The sequence below is a fragment of the Bombus flavifrons genome, chromosome 13 (genome assembly GCF_040668555.2).
Source record: "Bombus flavifrons isolate JBK064 chromosome 13, iyBomFlav1_principal, whole genome shotgun sequence".
Classification (NCBI taxonomy): domain Eukaryota; kingdom Metazoa; phylum Arthropoda; class Insecta; order Hymenoptera; family Apidae; genus Bombus; species Bombus flavifrons.
The window spans coordinates 12,481,679-12,505,579 of record NC_138454.1 but is presented as its reverse complement, the minus strand read 5'-3'; the positions used below and the strand labels follow the sequence as shown (position 1 = coordinate 12,505,579).

The window sequence follows — 23,901 nt, the reverse complement described above, 5'->3', positions numbered from 1 at the left end:
GCTCAAAGGTGTATAAATAAAAGTTGGCATTGTTCTACAATTTTATTGCAATAAAAATTTGAGTATTTCAAGTAGTACATTAACAATATACAGTTTATAGGTACAAACGGAAGATCAGTTCTTCCTTTTTTTTATAACTACTCCACTCTCGTTTTAGTCCTTTCTGTTGCTAATTATTTACTTATATTTGTATGTGTTGCGCGTAGTCTTTATTTTATTCCGTTTTTAACGAATGCATACATTTTTATGCATAAGGTTCTTTTAACTGTGTTTTACGTTCTATTATACCTGCATTTGGTGATATTGTTTCGTCCTCGTTTGAAACTTGTTGTTCACTTGTTTATATGCTAACTTGCTTTTTGTTAATTTTCTTTATTTTTAGTCCCACTCTCCGATATACATCGCTCTGGGTGTAGGAGGAATTACTCCTCTGGTCGGTACAGGAAACCTTCCATATATATGGTTATACGGTGATTCGTTTCTACCATCTGAATCTGCGAAAAAAGGAAAACGAAAAGTAAGGAATTTGTTAGTTATTTTTTAATATATCGATTAATACGTTGGATTAGATTGTTATTATATATTAAATTTTTCAGAATTTTTCGGAATTTTTCGGAATTTTTCGGAATTTTTCGGAATTTTTGCAAAAGTATGTTATAATACCAAGTCCACTTTCGAAGCTTCGTGCGTGATACATAATTGGCGGTCGATTGCCAGGTAAATGGCCATAAATTTGAGAGGATTGGCTACTAGCGTAACCGGTAGCAGCATATGTTGCTTGATTGGGAGGTCTGGCGTACATTCTTGTCGAGACTTTACTATTTTTCGCCATCTTTACAAAGTTAGGAACACGAGCTCTTAATCCGCAGTAATACGGATCGTCTGTTGAAAAAGGAACATATGTATGATTATTATTTTCTCAAAAGAAAAGAACTCTTATCATTTTTGTCTAAATATTCGTAATAATGGTTTAAATGCGTGGATAATTTGTTAAAGAACCGAAAGTTTACCGTATTTCTTTTTGTCGTCGTTTCTATTTCTCTTGTCCTCGTTCGTTATGACAGGTTTTCTAGCATAGTCATCTTCTATGTCGTCATAATCAGGCTGAAACGAGTGAAATGAATATCATTAAATATCATTCTTTTAAAGTAACATTAAGAAGTGGAATGAAAAATTGTGTACATATAATTACTTTAGGTATATCATGACTATAAATATTCTCCCTTGGCGGTAGTTTCGGTGGCCTTTCGGCTCTTCTTTGTCTACTACTCGTTGATTGAGCGTAGATCTGTTCTCGAGCTTCTCGGTCCTGCTGGAACGCCTCGGAAACTCCAATCGAAGATGAAACTCCTGCTATACTATACGGATCTTCATCGGGAATCGGTATCCTAGGTCGATTTTTAATATCCACAGGCCTTTGTAACGCTAGAACTAATTTATTTGTACGTTATGTACGAGCGCACATTTACGTTAAATGTCGAACGAAACAATCGGTAAAATCGTTGATTCACTACACCTGGTGGTAATTTGGATTTCAACATGTCTAAACCGACAACATTTACAATGAGGACCCAAACGGGACATTGAAGAAGGTCTGGTTCGGTTTTGACGAAAACAATTGCGCTCAGACACTGCATTTCTAATCTTCTTCTGTCCGGATATGCTCTTCGAGTCTCCCGGGAAAGATTCGTTTGAAACTTATTCATATCGAACACCTGGTAACAGATGTAAAAAGAACGACGATAGGGCATGGAATGAAATCTGTTATGTATATAGTATCTGTATAAGCGAAATGAAAGAAAAAGGTGGGTTTGAAGAATCGGAGTAAAATATATCGTGGAACGCTTACTTTCCCCGGTTTCTCATGTTCTAACGCTCCTTGAGAATTCCGTGCAATTTCTGCTCCAATTGCGTTGTCTTCCTGACTGGTCGGCTTTATGTAAACGTTATTTTTACACAACCTTTTTATTAATATGTTCCCTTGCTCGTCCATTTTAATCTTTACACCTTGGTTAATGTGTTTCTTCGCCTCTTCCGTTTTCGTATCCCTCATAGGATTTTCGAAACCGCACAATCCTATCCTATGTTTCAGAAAGAACAGAAAACGTAATAATTTGTTGTTTTCTCTGCAACTTTCCTTCTATACATTTTTCTTTTTTTTCTTTTATATACTTTACTACCGAGACTTTTTTTATCTGCTTTGTTAACTGTTTAACTGTTTAACTGCGTTGAGGATACTTGGAATTTTGTTTAGAATTAATTTTTTTTAGCATTTAAAGATTGTAATACGGTTGGTTTACCTGAAACCATCGAATCCATCGTTAGATCCATTAATCGTGAGAACAGGTGCCCTGGCGTACGCTTTTGCTACCCTGCGGTTCCTTTCGAAAACGATTACCTTGGCCCAAATTTCGTCGTCGATTTGGTTCCATTTGTCCAGTACTTCTTGGATATGATCCTGAAATAAAACATCGATGTCATAGCATCGTTGTATACGTGTTTTTCCTCGATATAACGTTGTATAGAGAGTGAACGAGCAAATTGAACATCTGGTAGAAAATAATTGTACGAGAGAAACATTTGTCAAATTAAAATTACTTGTGTAATTGTAACGATTTGTTCTTAAACGGTGTCCAACGTTTTATCTCTTACGTCTATAAATCAGAGAATGTTTAAGACCGATACAGTGCCTCTGCAACGTTACAAGCGATCAAAGTTAGAGGATAATTTTTCTTAACCGGTTCTAGTGGGGTTGTAACTGAGCTTACCTTAATTATTATTATTATTAATATTATCGAATATCACTTTTATATTATTAGCAATGGGGTGTATTACTACTTTACCTTGTAAAGTTTATCAAGATTGTACCACACATCCTCCTCGTCTTGATCCTCGTATTGCGCTTCAACGAGGTTGTCCCTCGATCGAGATAGAATCTTCCGCCTCGATACCATTTTTCACCGAAAGACTCTCTCAATCTATGCGAAAACATTCGTTTCTTTTTTAAAATTTTGCGTTACGCGCAATTTCACGTATACTTAAAATTGTTATGCTGTTATAATTGCTGCGTATAATTGGCGAGAATTTGGCAAATTATATCGCTATTATATCGCTATTTGAACAGCGATTCGACGAATACTCGCTGCGAATATCGCATTATCCATGTACAAGATCGATGATCGATGAAATCACGGCGAAGATTTAAACTTTGAAAGTTATCGTCGTTACGTAACAAAGACTATCGAGCAATAATTCGATTTTTTCAGAGCAAATATAAACAGCCGATACTTTCACCGTGCAATCTTTCCACGCGATGTAACAAGTACGCTGACCGCGTAACTTTGCACCCGATTAAATAAACGTTATTATCCGAATTGCATATTCATCCCGATTATGATTATTATATTATGATTATTATGATCGATCCACCACATTTTATCTATCTCGATATAGTTAGAAACGGATTAGTTAAAACGGTAATAATCGCTTGTCTCGGCTATTCCATATTAACGTTTAAATAATTAATGTTTTTATGGTGTAACAGTTCGTAACTTTGAAAATAATAAAAAACTAAATTACATTTACATGTGGTGATTAAAAATTAAAGTCGAACGACGTACGACGTACACATTTAAAAATGTCTATAGTTGCTTGTTCGTCGTTGATTCGTTAATTCACTGGATCAAAACATTTATACATTTTACCTTGAAATTACGTTCTTCCAGCGTGTCCGATGTTTATACTCGATTTCCAATATTTATTTTAACGTAACTCTATTAACAAACATTCACAGGTGTCAAATGCCGAAAATAAACGTTTCTCTTTCGGAATAGACGGAAGAAGAAGAGGAAGAAGAAGAAGAAGAAGAAAAAGAAGAAAAAGAAGAAAAAGAAGAAGATCAAAGGAGCAACTTACGCTTACACTTTGTCGCGTAACACCGTGTTGCGAAAAATCGTACGTTTCTTTAGTCATTCTGAGTCATTAACATTTCGAGGAAAGAGAATTTGAATCGCGTTCGCAAAAGCGACGTGTCTTTCACCTTCTCGAAACGATGAAAAGCGGGGAAGACGAGACGTGCGACGAGCGACTCTGTCCGAGGCGATGTTGAAAAATTGTCTAAACGTATTGCACGCTGGTGAAGGGGGCAGCAGTTGGTACGGGTCTGGCGGCGCTCAGCCTTCGCATTCTTCGGAGAGAAGTGAAAGCCAGGAGTTTCAGGGAAATTCTATGCGGAATCGAAACCCTTTTTCCATGGTGCTTCGCTCGGACATAAATCGTTGGAAAGTTTATCGTCTATATATTTTGATCTTCCTCTCCTTCTTCTTCTTCTTCCTCTCCTCTGTTTTTAATGAAATTAAATTATTTCGTATTAATCTCGTTTTCCTTTGCAACTGTATTTTCTTCTTTTTTCGTGGCTATCTAATCTTTCGTTTTCCCCGTCTTCCTTAAAGTGGTCGTTATACCCTATCGGGCATTGCAAAGATATTTCGGACAGCTACTTTGTCGTACGCGATGAAATCTCGGTCGATTCTCTATGTAGATTAACAAGACTTCTCGCCATAACGTTGCCATATTTGGCTGTACCTACTACCACGTAGCCTATATACCACCTATATAGCAGAAAATTATACGGTAATATTTGATCGTAGAAAAATTGTCCTGCGTTCTTTCTACTTTCACGTTCCTTTCGGTTAATTCGAACACCGAGCCAAGGAATATTCATATCGAAAGTTGTTCCTCTGGTAAAGATCGTAGGTCGCTAGCGTCCAAATACGTTTTACGTGATTTATTCGAGAATCGATGTTGCGCGTATTCAAATTATTCGAGTCTAATTTTTAAGAGCTTTTGAAACCTTTCTATTTTTAATAGCAATGGAGAACGTAATAATTTTCTTATCGATAAATAAAAGGTAAGAATGTAACGTAAAGGAGTATCGTACTAGTAACGAAAGAACGGTGCACTGAAATTGCTATCGGTAGCAATTACGATAATTACGATAACAAATACGATAATTATTCACAGCGAAACATCGATTATACTATGCTTGTTCTTTTCTAGTAGTAGAAGAGATGTCGCTTAAACAAATACGAATACAGTTTTTCTCTACTTTTCGTTCGTACCATCGGTATCGAATATATCGTAGAACGGAGTGTGATATACGAATCGATTAAACGAGCTTCTTCCGTTTCTTTATTATTCTACGTCTTTGCGGCAGATGCTCGAAGATTTCGAAAAAGATAAACGAAAATCATGTACCGGTTGAAAGTCAAAGAAACCTACATATGGCATAAAAAGAAAAAAAAAAAAATGAACGAAATATTTCCACGTAGCGCATATCCTATTTTCGTGCCACGATATTCAATTACGTGGCTGTCATACTGGAACGCGGCATATAGAACATGACGAATATATTCGGTAAAAGTATTTATAAATTCGGATCGTATTTGCGAACGAGCGTAACGCTTGACCGGGGCCGTACGGCGACTATGCAGCCGCAACATCTTTAGATCGTTGCGTGTCGAGAGAAGTTGCGAGAGAAGTTTTGAGCATTTTTAGAATGTATCGGCCGGTGTCGGTTTTTCCACGCTGCTTAAAGGAACGAATGCGCGCCGTGCCGTAAGGCGTGCACGAATCGAATACGAAATGCGTGTTCCTTAACACGTTTCGCGGACGTACCTAAGTACGTGCGCATATAAACGTTATACGTGTGTGCCATGCCATGTACGTACCTATGATATACGTATGTACATACGAAAGTATCTGCGAATATACATATATACGCTTAAGTAGATATCACGTGCAGTACACCAGTCTATAAGCTTTCGGACACCTACAGTACATTTAAAATAACCCTTAACCATAGAGTACTCGTTATAATTTACCAGAGAATTGTTTCAAACTGTCCGGGTAGCTTGACGTAGCTTGACGTAGCTTCAGATAGCTTCAGATAGCTTCAGATAGCTTCGGATAGCTTCGGATAGCTTCAGATAGCTTCGGATAGCTTCGGATAGCTTGAGAAGGGAATACGAATGTCGTTTTAAACGATAGTCGTACTAGATTCGTTTTTATAAGACAATGATTCGATAGATAAAATTCGTCGATAACGTGGATCGATTAAATCATCTGAAAACTATACTGTAAACACGACTGTAGTAATAACGAGAATACGGACGTCTGTAGCTAAAGGATACGAATAAATGAACGTCGTAATTATAAAATGAAATTGATATTCGTTAATCGTGTCTATCACGAGGAAACCTAAATCGAAGATTTTATTATAGACGTATTTTAGTGTAATATTATATATGTATATAGGTATGTATTAGGTATGTACGCGTCGCGACATCGCCTATTAATATAGGCGTTAAAATCTCCTTCTACCTATACCTACCTGTCGTATCTATCGTATAAAATTCGCATACGTATGAAAATTACACTTTTCCTCTCTTTTCTATTCCTTTTTCTATTTAAAACAGACAAGTAGGCATGTCTTTGGTTGCTTAAAATTTTCATTTCTTCCAGTTTAATCGCTTCCTCTACTAATAATATTACGATATCGTTGTAATTTCTTACTAATCGTTCAGTTTTATCGCAGTTAACGGTACCGCGTGAAATAAACGAATAATCGAGTCAATAATAATCGATAATCAATTATATATGTTTATAAAGCAAAGAATTTCGAAAATAGATTTGGGCAATCCTTGATACAGACATTGAATCTACATGCCATTTGCATTTCTGTACTAATTACTTGAGTATGTAATTAACTGAATAAAATAGATGATCGGATAAGTGACTGAGAAATCCTCGTGATTATAAGTACAGCTATTAATAACGATATATATATATATATATATATATATATATATATATATATATATATACACGTACGAAGCAATACTTCTTTCTCTACAGTTATTATTACGAATTCGTTAATTCGTTAAAATTTTAAATACAGCAACACTGATTGTTAAATATGTTCGCGATAAACACCGGCAGATTTTCGGTTCTATGTATAAAGATCAATTTTTGTCGTGTTTGCTTACTTCGCATACTTCTAAAGACCGAACAATATTTTCAGATGTATAAAAATATTAAAATACAAAAGTAACATATCGTCGCGTACTTACAATATTAATTAATATACATTTCGAGCGTTGTTATTTGAAAAACGATAAAATATTACAAAATTCTACGCCATTTTACTAGAAGTGTCAGAACCATTTAAATAGAATTAGTAACAAAGAAGCGTTATTAATAAGCGACGTAATATTTAAATGAGAAATATTTGAAAAATCTGTTTCAATGGTAATAGATTATCGTGTAATCTTTAATCTTTATTATGAAAATATCTCTCCAATGGCAAGGGACTTTCACTTTTGTTAATGGTCGAATAATCGAATAGTCTAAAATCTCCGAGTAATGGAGAATCTTACTAAAGCAATGTTCGGTATATATTATTTTCGTCTAAAAGATTTATAATTTAATACATAATAGCTATCGTTCTAATTCTATAATCTTTCTCATTATTCTTCTCATTATCCTTCATTTTTCTATTCGATTATTTCAATCTCGTAAGATATTAACGTAACATCGATAGAAATATTTCATACTTAGAATCACAGTACTTGATTACATATATTCGATTAAACAAATCTTTTTAATTTTAGCAAAATAAAAAGACAGATTTTCTTTTTGAATAAAAAATCTTCCAACTATAAAGACGTTCACACATGTCAACCAATAAATCCCATATGTTATATACCTTCGTACAGTTCACGAGTATCTAAAAAATGTAGAGTATCTTTTACGCGAATCGTTCGACTTCCGAATTATTAATCTTAATTTTGAGCTCTAAGACGATGAAAGATTGCACGTGTAATTTTAACTTTGCCAATTAATTTAAAAAACAACGCAAAACCATTTGTGTGAGCAGCATTTAAATTACTCAAACGATAATATATAACAATGGACATTAGTATCTAAAATCTAGTTGCTATGAAACCGGAGATATCTGTTAAGGCTATTTAAAAACATATCTTTTCATTTTGTTAATCTGCATACCTTTCTTTGGTAACAAAACTTTTCCAAATGCCTTTCAATATGGTTCGTAAACGTCAAAGGCACTCGCGTCTTCTCCATTACCCATAATTCACTTCGTGAAACCGCGGGATTCACGCTCGCAGTCTGTTTATCTCACTTCGATAAAATGAAAGAAACGGACAAGAAATGTTTCAACGTAAATTGTATCTTTAGATCGATTAAAAACCCGAGAAAATTTATCCAAGTTTTTTAATATGGCGCAGCTTTGAAAGAGCTTTGCCCACTGAAGAGTGAGAACCTATCCGCCATCTTGGTGAACGCATGCGCTGTCCTCGAGACAAGTCGAGGACGAAGGCCACGCATGCGCGGTATTAGTCTCTTCATGGACCCCTCTTCGTGCTACATGGGCCTGAATTGGGACAGTAGAAGCGATGGCTTCGAGTCACCTCGAATGTGAACAATAGTTCACAATATCAACTTATCTTATTTCACATTATATCCATATACTACTCTCCGAGTACATTTATATCTTTTATACATTTTAAATTAATTATATTTACCTTCAAGTAAAAATAACTGAATATTCATTTACATTTATCGTTAAATGTTACTAAATCAAGTTTTTTAACTACTGTTTCTGTTACTACTCTAAGCTAGGCTGCAAAATACTAACGAAACATCGATGCTACGTTAATATGTATATATACTAATATATATTCGTGTTCTATTTAAATTATCTTAATTTTTTTCTAATAATATCTTAACGCACGAGTAAAATGAAACTCCATACGTTTATCGTATATAGTGACATAATAAACAGATAACGTAAACCACATCTCTTTGTATGCCAACGGACTAGTGTCCCATTACTTATTATAAATGATATTATACCTTATGTTTTTCATGATTATGTCACGATGATACTGTTTTTCATTTTCATGCAACTAACTATATATTAAACGTTAAACTGAATATATTCGGTTAGCAACTAAGTGATCGCGGATTTTTTCAATACCATCTAATGACAAAAACCGCGATCACTTATTAGTTGTCAACCCAATACATAAATGGGAATAGAGAATTTGCACCGGATTGCGTTTAGTAAAACACAAGCAATGTATATTTAAATTTTTATTTTGTTAAGAGATACGTAGAAATAATTAAGCAACAAGAGCGCTAGCAGTTGAGCTCTCGTACTTCCAGTTTGCTGGAAGCGTCCCCTTTGATTTATAATATCTAGCAAGCCGATGGATTCGAGACTCCACAAGAATCAATCTAAACTTGCTATCTTTATCCTTGCGGTTCCTTTCCAAATGTTTTCTGATGGCAACTGCTTTTTTTATTAAATAGTACAGATCCTCCGGTAAGTCTGGAGCAAGCCCCATACTTTTGACGATCCTGAGAATCTTGTTTCCAGTGCGAAAACGCACCTGTGCCACTCCATGAGAATCTCTAAGAATCACACCTACAAGATTTGATTATCTGTTTAGTCATTACTGTGACATGTACAAATACTGTATTCTTGAACAAATGAAAAAATTTAATAAATTTAACTTTTAGCTGTTGGTAAGTACCTATAATAGCATGACAAAATGCCATTACCATCTCAAAAGTCACCGTTTTTACTATCGCAAATTATTGATAAGAAACAACGATCGAAGCATCGAGTCTTAATCAATTTGCTTAAAATACGCTAAATTTATACAAATGTCGATAAATGAGGTATAAGAGAAACAAAGGCATAATTTGTATTATGACAAATATGACAAATATAATATATTAATGTGCAGATGTCAATTTTAGAATATTCAATAAACTAACTATATCAAATAAAATAAAACTTTACCAATTTGAGACGGAGTATGCCCCTTTTTAGCTAGTTTGTAAATTAATTCTTTACAATCCTCTGGTGTCAGTTTTAACCACGTTGGAACGCTCCGTCTATAGGGCAACGCTGACTGGGATATACCCTTTCTGTAATATTATTAATTTTTGTTATTGAAATACCTGGTGCTTTCAATAAAAATTATCTGTTATCAAATCAACTATATCTAAGCAGAGATAATATCAGTCAAGAAAAATACTATTAAATAATTCCTTTAAAAAATATTAAAGTATTTAAAGGGGACAATTTGAGGTTATGTATACAAAAGGACAGAGGATATGAAAAGATTGTACACAGAAAACAACAGCTTCTCAATTCCAAATTTTAAACTATCATAAACATGATTAACATATAACAAAACGGATAAACTGTCTCAAAAGAATGTGATTATTACTACTTTAAATAAGGATCACATGGCCGTTAAGAAGACACTGCTGTGTCAATTATTTATGCTAGAACTTTATAAAATTGTATTATAGTAGCAGAAAACATTAAAAGGTATTCAAGAAAAAATTAACTTTTGTATATAGCTATTGAATGTAATAATAAATTACACTGAAATTTAATTAACTTTACCCTGGTGCGTGCATACGACCCATCTTTGCGTACTTTTCGTCTACAAAAGACAGTAACGCTCTTGTAACTCAGTCGGGTGGTAGAGTTACAAAACAATTTAAAATTTGCCCGGGAAAATTAATATTGCAAAAATTATTATGCAAAGATAATCGGAGAGCATTGAAATTATAAAATATTTAATACTAGACGAGGAATATCTTTCTCTACTCAAGTTACGCTCAATTTTGTTTGAACGATCAATTTGAGCAATAAGTATCAATGATACGTTATATACAAAACATAGTATTCAATGAATTTTTTACATTGTATAAAAATAATCATATAATAATAACAATAGTAACATTAATTAATTAATACATCATAGTATTCATAATATTAAAAGTTTATCATAGTATGTAATCTATATAATAATATAAAATTTTCAGCAATCAAAATATAAATAAAGATAGGAATACAAAAACAAATAATTTTACGATAATTTTACGAATAAACAATGAACAAAAGTTGTGAATCTTGAAAAATTATCTAAAGATATACATAACTATATATGACAACCAAAGTTAAGCTAAAAGTTAAATTTACTGCTTTTCTGTAGTTTCCGGCGGATGCTTACCAAAAATCAAGCAACGATCTAAACAAACTTAAATCTGTTAAATTTTAGAAATTTTCTAGCTAGACATTATAAATATATATATCTCTCTTAAAACAAAATATAATTTATTTTATGTAAATAATTATGAAATATGTAGTTTCTCGTTGAATTAGACAAACAGTGAGAAAATAGCGCAACGTCGCGAACGGCGTCGGCAGCCAAAATGTCGGCAGTTTCTCAACTTTAAGCGTACCCTCTGTCAACATTTGTAAAATTGCATCGAAGACAACATCGAATCAGCCAATAATTAAATCATTAATGATGTATGATCGATATTAGATCCTCTTGATACAGTGCAAAGTCGGAATCGTCAGAATTTCGAAGGTAAATTGACATTTTTTAGGTTCTTCCTCGAATTGTTCGATCCTCGACCCTTATTCTTAGCACAATTTCATCGAAAATGTTGCAAATTTATTATTAAAATTTTTTTGTAATCATATCGAAATGACGATCGATTAGGAAAAATCATTTGCAAAGTATGCCAGAGAAAAAAATATTTTATTTGAGTAACTTTTTTCCAATGAAAAGAATTTAGTGATGTGTTAATGTGGTTATATACAGTGACTCACAAAGTACCTCGACGAGTTTTGGATAGGCATGTAAATTAAATATTTTGAAATTTCCTCTGGCTATATTATTTTAATTGTTAGCCAAAAAACCGGTTTACAATTTATTCTATAAGATACAATATATGTGTAATATCTCTGGAATAAATATGGCATTGTGCATTAAATGTGTACATATTTAGTTATAACGTTGATCTTTCTCAAGATCTCATTTAAATCTAAATATAAAACTAATTTTTTATCCCATTTTTATTCATTTCAGTCTTAGCACCATATTTATATTATTTACATTAGCTAAATTTTATTCAATTTATGACTTACTTAAAAAATAATAAATTTTAACAGATGTATTTATATGGACATTCTATGTTTGTTGCCAATGTTTCTTCTTTCTGTAATTATTGCAATATTTGCTTTATATTTTCTTCTTAAGTTTATATCTTCTAATAATCTTCATATTAGGTTGTACTCATTAACTTGCTTTTTATTTTTGTTAACTCTTTCTTTCCATGTAACTTTATAGTATCTTATGATCTTGTTGTTATATAGTACAAGTATAATCTAAAACAGTTACCTTTGTCTATTTATTCTCAAATCTTATTTAATAAATATTATTTTGATAATTTAACATATTTTTCAGTTTATACTAAAAATGTTCTTTTATATTTATAGATTGTTATATTCTTAATATTTAAATTTATCAAAAATATAAAATAAATATAGAATAATAAAAGTATGAGGTAATTAATAGAAGGTATAAAGTAATATATTGAATCAATGAAACGTATAGAAAAAAATACAATTATATAAAAAATATAAATTTCAAATATTACATGCCGAAATAGGTTAAATATTATGATCAATTTTTAATATGATGAATATTATAAAGCATTACTTAATGTTATTAATATTTTCTAATGTTGTGAATTATATATAGGATATGTGACAAGGCGGATATGATTTTACAAAGAATTTAAAATGTCTAGTGACAGTAATCAAACTCCTCAATCTGGCAAGCGGAAAAAACTTGTCAAACTTGATAGTGAAGATAGTGATGAATCTATAGTGCAATCTCGTAGAAGAAAAAAGACTTCTGTATGTAAAATTGACACTTAATTAAATTACAAATTATTATTGTTAAACATAATATTTCAATCCAATTGAATATTTCTTTTGATATCATGTTTATAGAAATTCATTAGTGAAGGTGAAACTAGTGATGAAGATAGTGATGACCAAGTAAGACCTATTCGAACACAAAACCATGTAAGTTATCAAATATAAAACACATTTTACCGTCTTGAAAATTTTTATGCTTCATAAATTTTTATTAAATGAATTATTCAATTACCATATCTCACAATTATATGATACATTATAAAAAAATTTATTTATTTTCAGAGAGTCGTTTCAGAGAATGAGTCCAATTATGAGAGCAGCAGTTCGAACACTAGTAGTAAATACAAGGAATTTGGTTAGTCTAAAGATACTTAGGGTTTAAAGTCTTAATTATTAATGTTTATTCTTTTATACAGCTAAATTTATTGATTTCATGATATTATAAATAATATCCATCAAATTTATTTCTTAGGAGACAGTAGTGAAATTTCAGAATGGCAATCAGACTGGAGCAGCTCATCAGAATTAGAAAAAAAGTCTCCTGTCAGGCGAAAAGTTCTTGGAAAACCAAAAGCTAAAAAACCTGCAAAAATTGTATCAGATACAGATACTGATAATAATGATGATCAAGTAGAAAAGTGTCCAATTTGTCTACTTCCTTTTAAAAGACAGGAATTAGGCACTCCTTCTTCCTGTGAACATTGTTTTTGTTTAGAATGCTTAATTGAGTGGAGTAAAAATATAAATACTTGTCCAGTGGATCGACAAACTTTCACGATAATTAATGTCCGAGATAAGCTAGGTGGTCAAGTATGTATTATGAAAATAAAAATAATAATTATCGTTTAAAGAATAAAAATTAATTTCTAGTTTTATGTTTTCTCCTAGATTATAAGATGCATCCCGGTAGAAGTTGCTTCCAGCGAAGAAGAGAAATTGGATGATCTTACATTTTGTGAAGTATGCCATCAAAGTAATAGAGAAGATCGTATGCTTCTTTGCGATGGTTGTGATCGTGGTTACCATTTAGAATGCTTGACGCCTCCATTAGATGAAGTACCTATAGAGGAGTGGTTTTGTCCAGAATGTTCTCAGAATAATCAAACCAATGCAGAAACTGTAAGCTGTTTATATTCATATTCATATATGTATCAGTAATTCTATCTGAAATGATTGAACATTATTACTACCAATAATATATGACCATTGAAAGATTAAACAAAATGTTACATTATTTATTCTTAGGTGAAAATTGATATGGAGGAAATCATAGATCTAGTGGATGAAGCTCGCAGACTTGGTGTTACTTATGGAAGAATTCGTACCAATGTACCACAAGATTATTATCCAAGGATTATACCACGCACTAGACATACAGAACGTGTTAGAGCTACTATTCGAAGGTATATGATAAGATAAAAAATATGTATAATTTGAGTTTCATTAATAAAATTTATCATCAATAAATTTTTATGAAAATTAAAGTACAAAGATTTTTAAATTTTTAATAAACGCGAAATCCGTATTTACAGAAGAAATAGACTGGATGATAATACGCTATTAACTCGTCAATTGACATTTGATCCAAATCAACCTTCTACTTCATCTGGTTTGGAATCCTATGGAGATAAAAGTCAAAGTCGATCTTCAAGCAATGCCTCCAGCTCTTTAGGTTCTAGAGATCGTAACTGTTCAAATAAACATTCTGGAAAATCACGAAAATATAGAAGTAGTTCCAGCGACTCCAGTGATGAAAGTATTTCCAGGAAATCTCGAAGAAGAATCAATGACAAAAATAATTCCGAAAATTCGGGTAATAAAACTAGAAGAAAAGATAGTAATAATCAACGATCTGGAGGTAGTTCGCGAAAAAGTGGAACGAGAAATAATTCAAGAAAGTCTGGAAGATCTAAAAATGTTTCTAGAGGAACTCTTCTAAAAGAAGTTAGAATTACAGAACGTAATGAAAATGGGGAAGAGGAAGAGATTGTAGCATATGTCAAAGTGGCTGCAGTTGGATCAAAAAGAAGAAAAACAAAAAGAAGAAAGGTATTTTAATATTGCTTTCTGAAAGTCATAGTTATATATAAGTATATGTACGAGTAATATGTACGAGTATGTGTATAATTAATTAATCTGTTTCTCTGGTATATGCGTATTTTTTTTTTTAATAAAACATCTTTTCTACAAAATATTTAGTCATGTTAATTGTATAATATCCAAATTATGAAAAAAGTAAAAATAATGGAACAAAGAAAAGGCGAGGACAAAGATATTTAAAAAAATAATTAAAAATAAGAATATTTACTTTTTTATAGAGAAAAAATCATAGACGTCGCGCTAGAACTGTAGCCACTACTTTAGCTACTAGCAAGAGAAGACTTGCAAATTCTCTGGGTATTTGTAAGCCATTTATTCCCATTTTAATACCTACTGTTAAAAATCGACCAATTATACCAGAAAGATCCGCATTAAACATTTCCCGACATAATTCTGGAATCTCAAGAATTAGTCTTTTTGGAGATCGTCTTAATTTGGATTATAGTCCTCCGGGGTAAATATATAAGTTTTTAATTCAATGTTTACAGAATATGAATCTGGATATTGAAATAATATTATTGAATAATATAATGAAATTAACTAAGTTTTTAACATTTTCGTTTATAGATCGGATATGGAAGATTATCATGCGACTATTGGTCCCACTATAACTGTTCAAAGACATTCTGTAATTTCCTCTCGAAGGCACTTCCGTCTAAAAAACGTTGTTATTCCACAACAACCTCAACATGATCTTCTAAGTAGTATAATGAACGACCAAGAGATTTGGCATTCAAAAAATAGTAATGTGACTTTGAAAGCTAATGGGCTTCTCTTAATAGAGAAAAAGAAGGAGCTGAATGACTTGAAGAAAGAAAAATTAGAAGAAAAAGGGTTATCTAAAACCGCAGAGACAGAATCTGTTGTAGAAGATACAGTTTCTGGAGTTGATGCTCCACTAGATATTTCTAGATCTGATGTTCCGTTAGATGTGTCTACAATCAATCCAGAATCGATTATGCAGGCTCCAATGTATAATAATCCTTGTGGAGGAGGAAACAGAGGCAATTTTAGGGGTGGTTACAGGGATAATACAAGGCATAGTCATGGTGGGCAAAACTATGGAAGAGATTCTTTAAGTGGGAGTGGAAGACATAGCTATGGAGGAAGTGGAGGTAATTTTGGAAGAGATTTCGGACCACCTGCGTTTTATAATCCAAATTTTGAACACTGCGGACCTCCAATGTTCGGAGGTAATCCTCCATTTAGAAATCGAAATCCTCAACACTTTAGAAATGAAAGATTCCGCTTCATGCCTTCAGGTAGACCACAATTTAATTTTGCTGAAGGATTTTCTGAGCATCATTCTTTTCCTGAGAGGTTCAATCGCCCTCGGTCACCACAAGCTCCTGTTGAACGTCCTCAAAATAATATGCCACCAAATTTACCAGAAGACACTCCGAGAACCGATACTATAGACCAACAACCACAAGATATTGAAAATGTCTCTGTTAGACAAGAGGAAGATTGCGATATTTATTGCGATATTGAAACAAAATCTGATGGAGAACTTCAAGATCAACAAAATGGTTCAATGGCTCTGTTACCTCCACCAGAACCTCCATCAGGACTTTTAGACTTTGAAGAAAATTCTAAGAGCGATAAAGATAGTGATCAAGAACTAGTTATTGATGATAGCCAAAAAGAAGATACTCCAAAGAATGATAAGTATGACCCCTTCTCTGTAGATAGTGATAGCGATAGTGAAACAAAGAAAAACGAAGAAATTACGGAAGAGAAGAAAGAAGAACACAGTGTGAAAAACATGGCACAGGCAGACACCTCGGATACATCTATTCGTTTATCAGCTTATGATGACGAGGACGAAGAAGATTCTCAAGCCGATTGTCCAAACTTCTCCATTTATTCCTCTCAAACGATCGATGTAGCACGGCATACTGAACAACAATTATCTCAACAAATAGGGCCACTTGAACCACCTCCTCTCCCTCCTTCGATTCCCGATGATGATGATGTCATTGTTGGCGATGTTCAAGCTTGTGATCTAGCTGATATTCCAGAACCATCAGACCCATATGTTGAAGCATTGAGAAAAGAAAGGCAAACTTTAAGTAAAATTCCACCAAAAAAGATTTCTCACGATAGCCGGGGAAAGATTACGTTCAAGATTGGTAGTAAATTGAAGATTAATAATAGATTGTTAGGACTGCAAGAGGAAGAAAAGGAGACTAACAATGAAAAGAAAAAAGAAGCTGAGGTAAGTAGTAGTTATAACGCAATATATTATATTTTACATGTGTAATTATTTTTATAAACATTATTTTTGCAGCCTGCAAAAGAAGAAGAGACTTCTGTTGACCGCGAAGAAGAACGGAAAAGAATTGCTAAAAACAAATATGAAGAGGAAGTTCAATTGAAAGAAGATAAACAGGAAGATTCAGAAGAACTTTTGACACCTGCGAATCCTCTGGATTTGAAAGAAAAGGACGCAGATGAAGACGAAAAGGAGAAAGAATTAATAGAATCACCTAAAGATGATGCAATAGAGAAAGATTCAAATGTAGCTATTTCACCAAATGTAACCGAGTTGTCTCTGAAAAAAGTAGAGAATGAAATAAGCAATGAGTGTCTGTCGGAAGAAGAAAGTGAAACGTTTACTTCGCTTCATAAGACATTAAAAACCGATGTTGAAGATGAAGATTTAAAAGAAGATTCAAGAATTAGAGAAGAACACGATGTAGTAATAGTTAAAGACCCTGAAGACTATAGGAGTGAAAAGGATGATAAAAAACAAAGACATATTGATAAAGAAGAAGAAGATGATGACGATGATGATGAGGAGGAGGATGACGATGATGATGACGACGAAGAAGAGGAGGAGGAGGAAGAAGAGGAAGAAAGATTCCCCATAGAAAAAGAGAAAACGAGCAAAAAGGATATAATTGATGAAGATGTTGATAAGAACACATGGGAATCAGATGGAGCTTATACTCCTTGCAAAGATGAACTTCCCTTGAAGGAATCAAAATCTTCTTCTGAACAGTTATTACCCCCTATTGAAAGTGGATTAGAACCAATCACACCAACAAAAGATAAACCTGACGATTTAGATAGCTGTAGGACTCCAGTGGATTACAATGTCTTAGGTACAGAAGCTATATCGGAGACGGACGAAGCTATGAATTTCGAAGATGAGTTAACCTTGTTGAGTTTACGAAAGGAGAAAGAAATGGAAGATGGTGAAATTGTCGAAGAAAAGACCATGAAAGAAGGCGATAAGGCTGAAAAAGAAAAGGAAGATGAAAAGAAGCAAAAGAAAAAAGAAAAGAAAGAGAAGAGCAAAGAAACAGAAAAAAATAAAGAAAATATTGCTTCAGAAAATCAAGTAGCATGGAAGAAACTTTCAAAAAGTACGAAAGAGAGGTCCTATAGAGACAAAGAAAAAAGATCAAAATCGAAGGAAAGAGAAAAGCTAAAGAAAAAGAAAGAAGTGGTGAAGAAAAAAGAAAAAAGGAAGGAATTACCCAGATATGATGTTAGGAAAATAGTTGCAGAAAGACCTTCAAGACCTAGGAAAGATGAGTATGGAAGAGATATTAGAGAAAAATCGAGACAAAGAAGTAGGTCTAGGAGTTGTAGTTCATCCAAACGTTCTAGGTCATATTCCAAGCTCCGCTCCAGAAGCAGATCCAGGACTAGATTACAAAGGTCGTGGTCCAGAGATCGTAGATCTTATTCCAAATCTCTTTCCAGACGGAGATCTCTTTCGCGTGGAAGACGTAAATCGCCGAAGAGAAGATCAACTTCTAGAAGAAGATCTTCTTCAAGGAAACGATCTCTTTCTAGAAGGAGATCGAGATCTGTTTCTCGAAAACGGCGATCGAGATCTGTTTCTCGAAAACGGAGATCCTTATCAAGAAGAAGATCTAGAAGATCGGTCTCTAGATCAAGAAGGTCTTTGTCAAGATCTAGACAAAGAAGATCTATATCAAGATCCAGAAGATCTTTATCTAGATCTCGCGATAGGCGTAAAGACAAGAAAAAGTACAAATCTCGAAGTCGATCAAGAAACAGAAAGAAGTCTCGTTCAAAATCGCCTAGAAAGTCGTCGAAATCTAGGGAAAGGAAACATTCAAAGAGAAAAGCACAAAGTAGGTCAAGATCAAAAGGAAGATCTTGTTCTAGGAATTGGGAACAAGTTGACAAAATTGTGGAACAAGAGTTTTCTAGGGAAAGAGAAGAAAGAGAATCTTGGAGTGCACAATGGACACCATCTTGGTCGAGATCTAGATCAAAAACACCACAGCATGTACAACAAGAACCAATTACTTCTAGAGAATGGTCCCCAATGTTAGATAATGTGTCAGTTCCGCCAAAAAATCTAACTGTAATTTTAACAAACAAGGAAGCTATTAAGAAGAAAAAGAAAGAACGTAAAAAGGAAAGCAAAAAAGCTAAAGACGAAAAGAAAAGAAAGGGGAAAAGGAACAGGACTCCTCCACCGTCGAAAGAGGTTTTCGCCAGTGGAGATAATATTTTGGTTAGTGTGTGTTTTAATAAGGATAACGAAAACGATCAAGCAGTAGTCCCCGAACTTCCAGAAACAATTCCTCTAATTCCTCCCTTAAAACGACGCCGTAGGGAATCACTTCAAACTGATCCGCCGAAACGATCGAAAAAAGAAAAGTCGAAGGATAAGCGTTCTAAATCTCCAAAGCCTAAGAAGGATAAAAAGAAAAAATCAAAAGCAGCTGAAATAGCCGCTACAAAGAAGCCAGTTGCAGTAATTGATCTGGATCAGTCTCCATTCCGGGAGCAGACTCCATCTCCTAGAGACGTGATAGTTCTTAGTGACGATGACGATAAGCAAATTCAACAAATTATGCCGGATCAATGTCAACCATCTCAAAATTCTCCACCACGAGAACAATTTATTTCTCAGGGTCCAAAAACACCTCCAGAGCCGCAAATCAAATTCTCAATAAATAAGCAGAGCAGTAACTTGCGACCGTCAATGTTGAATCCGCTTTTAGATGAGGAAGAAGAGGAGGAAATGGATGAAAGGGTCGAAGAAGAATTAGAAATGAGAGCGCAGGAGGAGCTAGAATTGAGATTAAAAATTGGACCAAATACTCCTCCAGAACCTCCAACATCACCACCAACTAGTCCAGATGCGTATGATCCATTTGATCCAACGAAATCAAGATCGCCAACACCCGATGTTAGTCAAGAGGCGAATTCCGGCGATGAAAGAAGAAGATCACCGAGGAAACACGATTCTGCGGATAGTAATATCCTTGAAGAGGAAAATCTGCAAAATCAGGAGAGGCAGAGTCAAGAAAAGCAACTGGAGAAACCTAAGATCATTTCTATGGTTACGATCAAGAGAGCTTCTCCGCAAAGGGATGACGTTAACGATAATGAAAACAATAAGGACGCTGCAGTTTCAACCGGGAATTTAGAGGTACAGCAGAGCCAACAAAATGTGCAAAACCAGAGTAATCCTTTCGCGGTGATGAATCCTGTACTAGCTACAGTAGCTGCAGCAGTACAGAGAAGTGGAGTATTTAATGCGTCAAATTCGAATAGTAATCAACGTAACTTGTTACAGTCGAATCGAATTTCACCGAGTAATCAGCAAAAACAACGACCTGGCGATCGTTCGCAGGCACCTTCGGTTTTTACGAATTCAGGCAAATCCTCAAGAAGCTCAAAATCTGGACAAACAAAAACCAACGGACAAAATGGAAACGATGCCGGCACGGAAACAGCGGACAATGTGGATATGTCTTCCCCTTATTCGCCTGGGTCGACACTTAGCGATGGAATCTTCGATCCACCGAGTCCTACGAATTATAACAATTCACCTGCTGCTGGAGCAGGAAGTGGAGCAGGACCCGTTGGATCTCAACCTACGAAAACTAGTAATTCAAAGACGGCAAAATCCGCCGAAAAAAAGGATGCCTTCGATGCCCTTTTTGGTGCTTTACCGGCCACAAAAACAACCAGTAAATCAAGTAGAAGCAAAAAACCTCAAAAAGATAAGAAGAAGTCCACAAATCCGAAAGTTGGTGTTAGAATGGACGAAAACCAGCTCCAAATATTGGATGATCTTCCGAGTTCTGCAGTTGAAATGCAAGTCAAGGATAAGGTTTGGATTTCTTTTTTCTTTTGAGTTCTCTTTACTTCTAATATTTAAGCAAAAATAAATATAAATATTTGTCAAAATATTGGAGAAACATTGAAAAACAATTTAGAGCATCACATTTGAAAATAAATTTCTCTGAAATATTTTATAATTAAATATTATAAGCCCTTAATTTCTCTAAAGGTTATTAAATAACCTTTTTACCATATATATTTTTTAATGATATTACGTTTAATTATTTTGTAGTTCCTAAAAAAATTAAATCGTCAAGAACGAGTAGTTGAAGAAGTGAAATTAGTTTTGAAACCACATTACACAAAAAAGCACGTAACAAAAGAAGAGTACAAGGATATTATGCGGAAAGCAGTACCTAAGGTAGGTGTATATATATTTTTCCTTTAAATAAAAGTTATAATAGAAAATGTCAGAAAAGAAATACTATCTATCAGAACACCATCTATCAGTGTTTAAGCAATTTTATAATATTTGCCTAGCTTTCATTTTATTGTTTTGGTAGATATGTCATAATAAAACAGGAGAAATCAATCCAAAAAAGATTGCCCACTTAATAGAAGCCTACGTCAGAAAATGCAGAAGTAGCAAAAAGAAAAATACTGAGAGTTCCTCCGTGAAGGCCTCTAAACCAGCGTAAGTAAACAGAATCCAATTTTTAAAAAAACTGTATTTTCAGGCTTAAAGAATATTTTACTACTACATTTAAAAATTTTATTCTATATCATAATTATTTACTATCTCTCCTTGTTAATTAAAATAAAGGTAGATTATTTTTGCATTATTTATGAAAAGAATTGTGATCGTTTGCAACATAAACAAATTAAAATTTATCTGTTATAGAAAAATTTTGTGGAGTTGATCACGAATCGGCTAGGTGTCCGTTCAATTCCCTTCGGTTTTATAGTTCAGATGATCGTCGTGCTCGATGAGCGGTGAGTGAGCTTTCAAAGAGCTAATCTGCTCTTCGATGATGCGATGTATGTTGTATTGTCTGTAAATACGTAATTAATTCATTGATTGATCGATTGATTGATTGCTTGCTTGCTTGATTGGTTGATTGATTGATCAGTTAACTTCTAAGAATACCATTTATTTATATAAACAATACCCTTCGTTTCATCAGGGAATTCAATTGTCTCTACGGAAGATCCATCCTTCACATAATATTTAATTCAATTTATATTTAATTTTTAAAAATACTACACCTTTCCATATCTACAAAATTTATTGGAATTCACATTTATTTGAATACTTAATTGCGAAACTAATTCGTTTTCTGTATATATCTAAGCATTAAAATTTATAAATTAATCAACAACAAGTGTGAATAAAATGCAAATAGAGTGAATTTTTATTCACGTCTTTCATGAGTTATATATGTTTTTAATGAATACAATTGCAATTGACAATCTAAATCATCAAATATTTATTTTCTTTTCTTTACGTCATATCATAAATTTTACACACTGTTATTATTTACATATGTTTTAAAAAAATTACTTATGAAACATATTAAGAAAGGACATTACCCAAGTTTCTACTAAAGTTTGCAATATATTGTTGAAATCAATAAATATTAGAACTTGTACAGTTAAAATTTTATGAAAAGAAGAAAAGTATACAAAAATTTTATATGAATATTTATGCTATCGTGAAAAACGCTAATGTAGTGATATTATTCTCCATGGTATAAAAATACTTATTTACATAGACAAATATTTATTGGCACTACAAACAATACTTTGATAATTATTTATTCAAATAATTAAATATTAGTCATTATCAGTTTATTTAATGGAAATTGGACATCAATATTTGCGATACTTGCATCGGTTAACATATAAAATATGTATGTCACAAATTGATACTTTTGGCTTTTCCGCAGAGACTGTCATTTTCATATTTCTTAATATACGTGTAAAAATGCTTAAGTACCACGTTTCAAACGTACATATTGTAATTTGACTCTTAATACGGAGTTGGACATTATTCGAATAAATTATTATTATCATTACTATCATTATTATTATTACCATTGTGTCTATTACTGCATTGTTATTAGTACTATTCTATATATATATTATTAATATGTAGGTAATTGATTAAGGAAACTTTAATTAGGATTATGGTCTATTTATTTTTAAGTCTATTTAGATGGATGAAATTTATTCGAATAAATATACAGTCTATTTTGTTTGTGTTACAAAAATATTTCGTATAATTGTATTAAAACTAACAGAATTAAAATAAAATTAATATCATATTAATAAAAAGAGATGGAGTAAAGAATTAAATAAATCATCATTAAATTTGATATTAAACAACTGGTCACTTAAAAATTTAACTTATAAAATTTATTAATTAAACGAGTATAAATAATTTTGTATTATAAATAACAATGTTTTTTATAGTGTGTCGTCTAAAAAATGATTATTATAATGGAAAGTTATTAAATTTCTGTGACGACTGGATGTTTTAAAAAATGCTATTCAAATAAGGATCGCATTCATTTGCAAAAATATAATACAATTAGTCAAAAATAAATAAATATTTGAGAATAACATCTTATTTAAGTATTTTGTTTATTGATTATTATTCGAATAAAAATTGTCCAACTCTAATATTGTATAGCCATAAAATCTGTGCGAGAATGAGCGAAATAGGATGAATGGAAATGAGCCTTAAGAAATAGAAGATCCTCTCCTGAAATTGTGAAATAAGGATTTCAAGAGGTACTGCTCAACGTATATCAAATCCGGTTGGCCGATATTTAGCCAATCATGTTTAAGCATATTTCTCTGAAATACATAAAAGCGATCGGATAATGTTCGATTCT

General features: G+C 33.0%; 3 protein-coding genes across 4 annotated transcripts; 1 reads left to right on the top strand and 2 right to left on the bottom strand.

The window, feature by feature from the left end:
* Positions 1 to 29: 29 nt before the first annotated feature.
* exp (expansion) lies at positions 30 to 8,370 on the bottom strand. The gene is made up of 9 exons (XM_069125277.1): positions 8,065 to 8,370; positions 2,844 to 2,978; positions 2,301 to 2,458; positions 1,850 to 2,081; positions 1,517 to 1,715; positions 1,193 to 1,431; positions 1,011 to 1,104; positions 664 to 882; positions 30 to 494 (listed from the first exon to the last, which is right to left on the bottom strand). Exons 2-9 carry the CDS (start codon positions 2,952 to 2,954, stop codon positions 379 to 381), a joined length of 1,368 nt encoding a protein of 455 aa, XP_068981378.1. The 5' UTR covers positions 2,955 to 2,978; positions 8,065 to 8,370; the 3' UTR covers positions 30 to 378.
* Positions 8,371 to 9,159: 789 nt separating this feature from the next.
* Positions 9,160 to 10,606, bottom strand: RpS13 (ribosomal protein S13). Its single transcript, XM_069125605.1, has 3 exons — positions 10,505 to 10,606; positions 9,890 to 10,017; positions 9,160 to 9,508 (listed from the first exon to the last, which is right to left on the bottom strand). The coding sequence occupies exons 1-3, from the start codon at positions 10,525 to 10,527 to the stop codon at positions 9,204 to 9,206; spliced, it is 456 nt and encodes a 151-aa protein (XP_068981706.1). The 5' UTR covers positions 10,528 to 10,606; the 3' UTR covers positions 9,160 to 9,203.
* Positions 10,607 to 11,291: 685 nt separating this feature from the next.
* On the top strand, positions 11,292 to 23,080 carry PHRF1 (PHD and ring finger domains 1). 2 transcript variants are annotated; one of them, XM_069125159.1, is made up of 15 exons: positions 11,292 to 11,480; positions 12,660 to 12,817; positions 12,914 to 12,988; positions 13,124 to 13,196; positions 13,314 to 13,651; positions 13,730 to 13,960; positions 14,087 to 14,244; positions 14,374 to 14,890; positions 15,160 to 15,395; positions 15,509 to 17,159; positions 17,232 to 20,366; positions 20,514 to 21,053; positions 21,297 to 21,425; positions 21,568 to 21,698; positions 21,906 to 23,080. In XM_069125159.1, the coding sequence occupies exons 2-15, from the start codon at positions 12,701 to 12,703 to the stop codon at positions 21,922 to 21,924; spliced, it is 7,350 nt and encodes a 2,449-aa protein (XP_068981260.1). In that variant the 5' UTR covers positions 11,292 to 11,480; positions 12,660 to 12,700; the 3' UTR covers positions 21,925 to 23,080. The 2 variants fall into 2 exon arrangements, with proteins under 2 accessions (XP_068981260.1, XP_068981259.1); XM_069125158.1 differs by having other exon boundaries at positions 17,232 to 21,053.
* Positions 23,081 to 23,901: the final 821 nt, after the last annotated feature.

Coding starts and splice junctions, on each gene's coding strand:
- exp (XM_069125277.1), bottom strand. CDS start 2,954: ATGGTATCGAGGCGGAAGATTCTATCTCGATCGAGGGACAACCTCGTT. Junction 1,716..1,849: donor AACATGAGAAACCGGGGAAA/GTAAGCGTTCCA, acceptor ATCTGTTACCAG/GTGTTCGATATGAATAAGTT. Junction 883..1,010: donor CGACGACAAAAAGAAATACG/GTAAACTTTCGG, acceptor CTTTTTCAACAG/ACGATCCGTATTACTGCGGA.
- RpS13 (XM_069125605.1), bottom strand. CDS start 10,527: ATGGGTCGTATGCACGCACCAGG. Junction 10,018..10,504: donor GGTCGTATGCACGCACCAGG/GTAAAGTTAATT, acceptor ATAATATTACAG/AAAGGGTATATCCCAGTCAG. Junction 9,509..9,889: donor GCATACTCCGTCTCAAATTG/GTAAAGTTTTAT, acceptor CAAATCTTGTAG/GTGTGATTCTTAGAGATTCT.
- PHRF1 (XM_069125158.1), top strand. CDS start 12,701: ATGTCTAGTGACAGTAATCAAACTCCTCAATCTGGCAAGCGGAAAAAA. Junction 13,197..13,313: donor TAGTAAATACAAGGAATTTG/GTTAGTCTAAAG, acceptor TTTATTTCTTAG/GAGACAGTAGTGAAATTTCA. Junction 13,652..13,729: donor GAGATAAGCTAGGTGGTCAA/GTATGTATTATG, acceptor GTTTTCTCCTAG/ATTATAAGATGCATCCCGGT.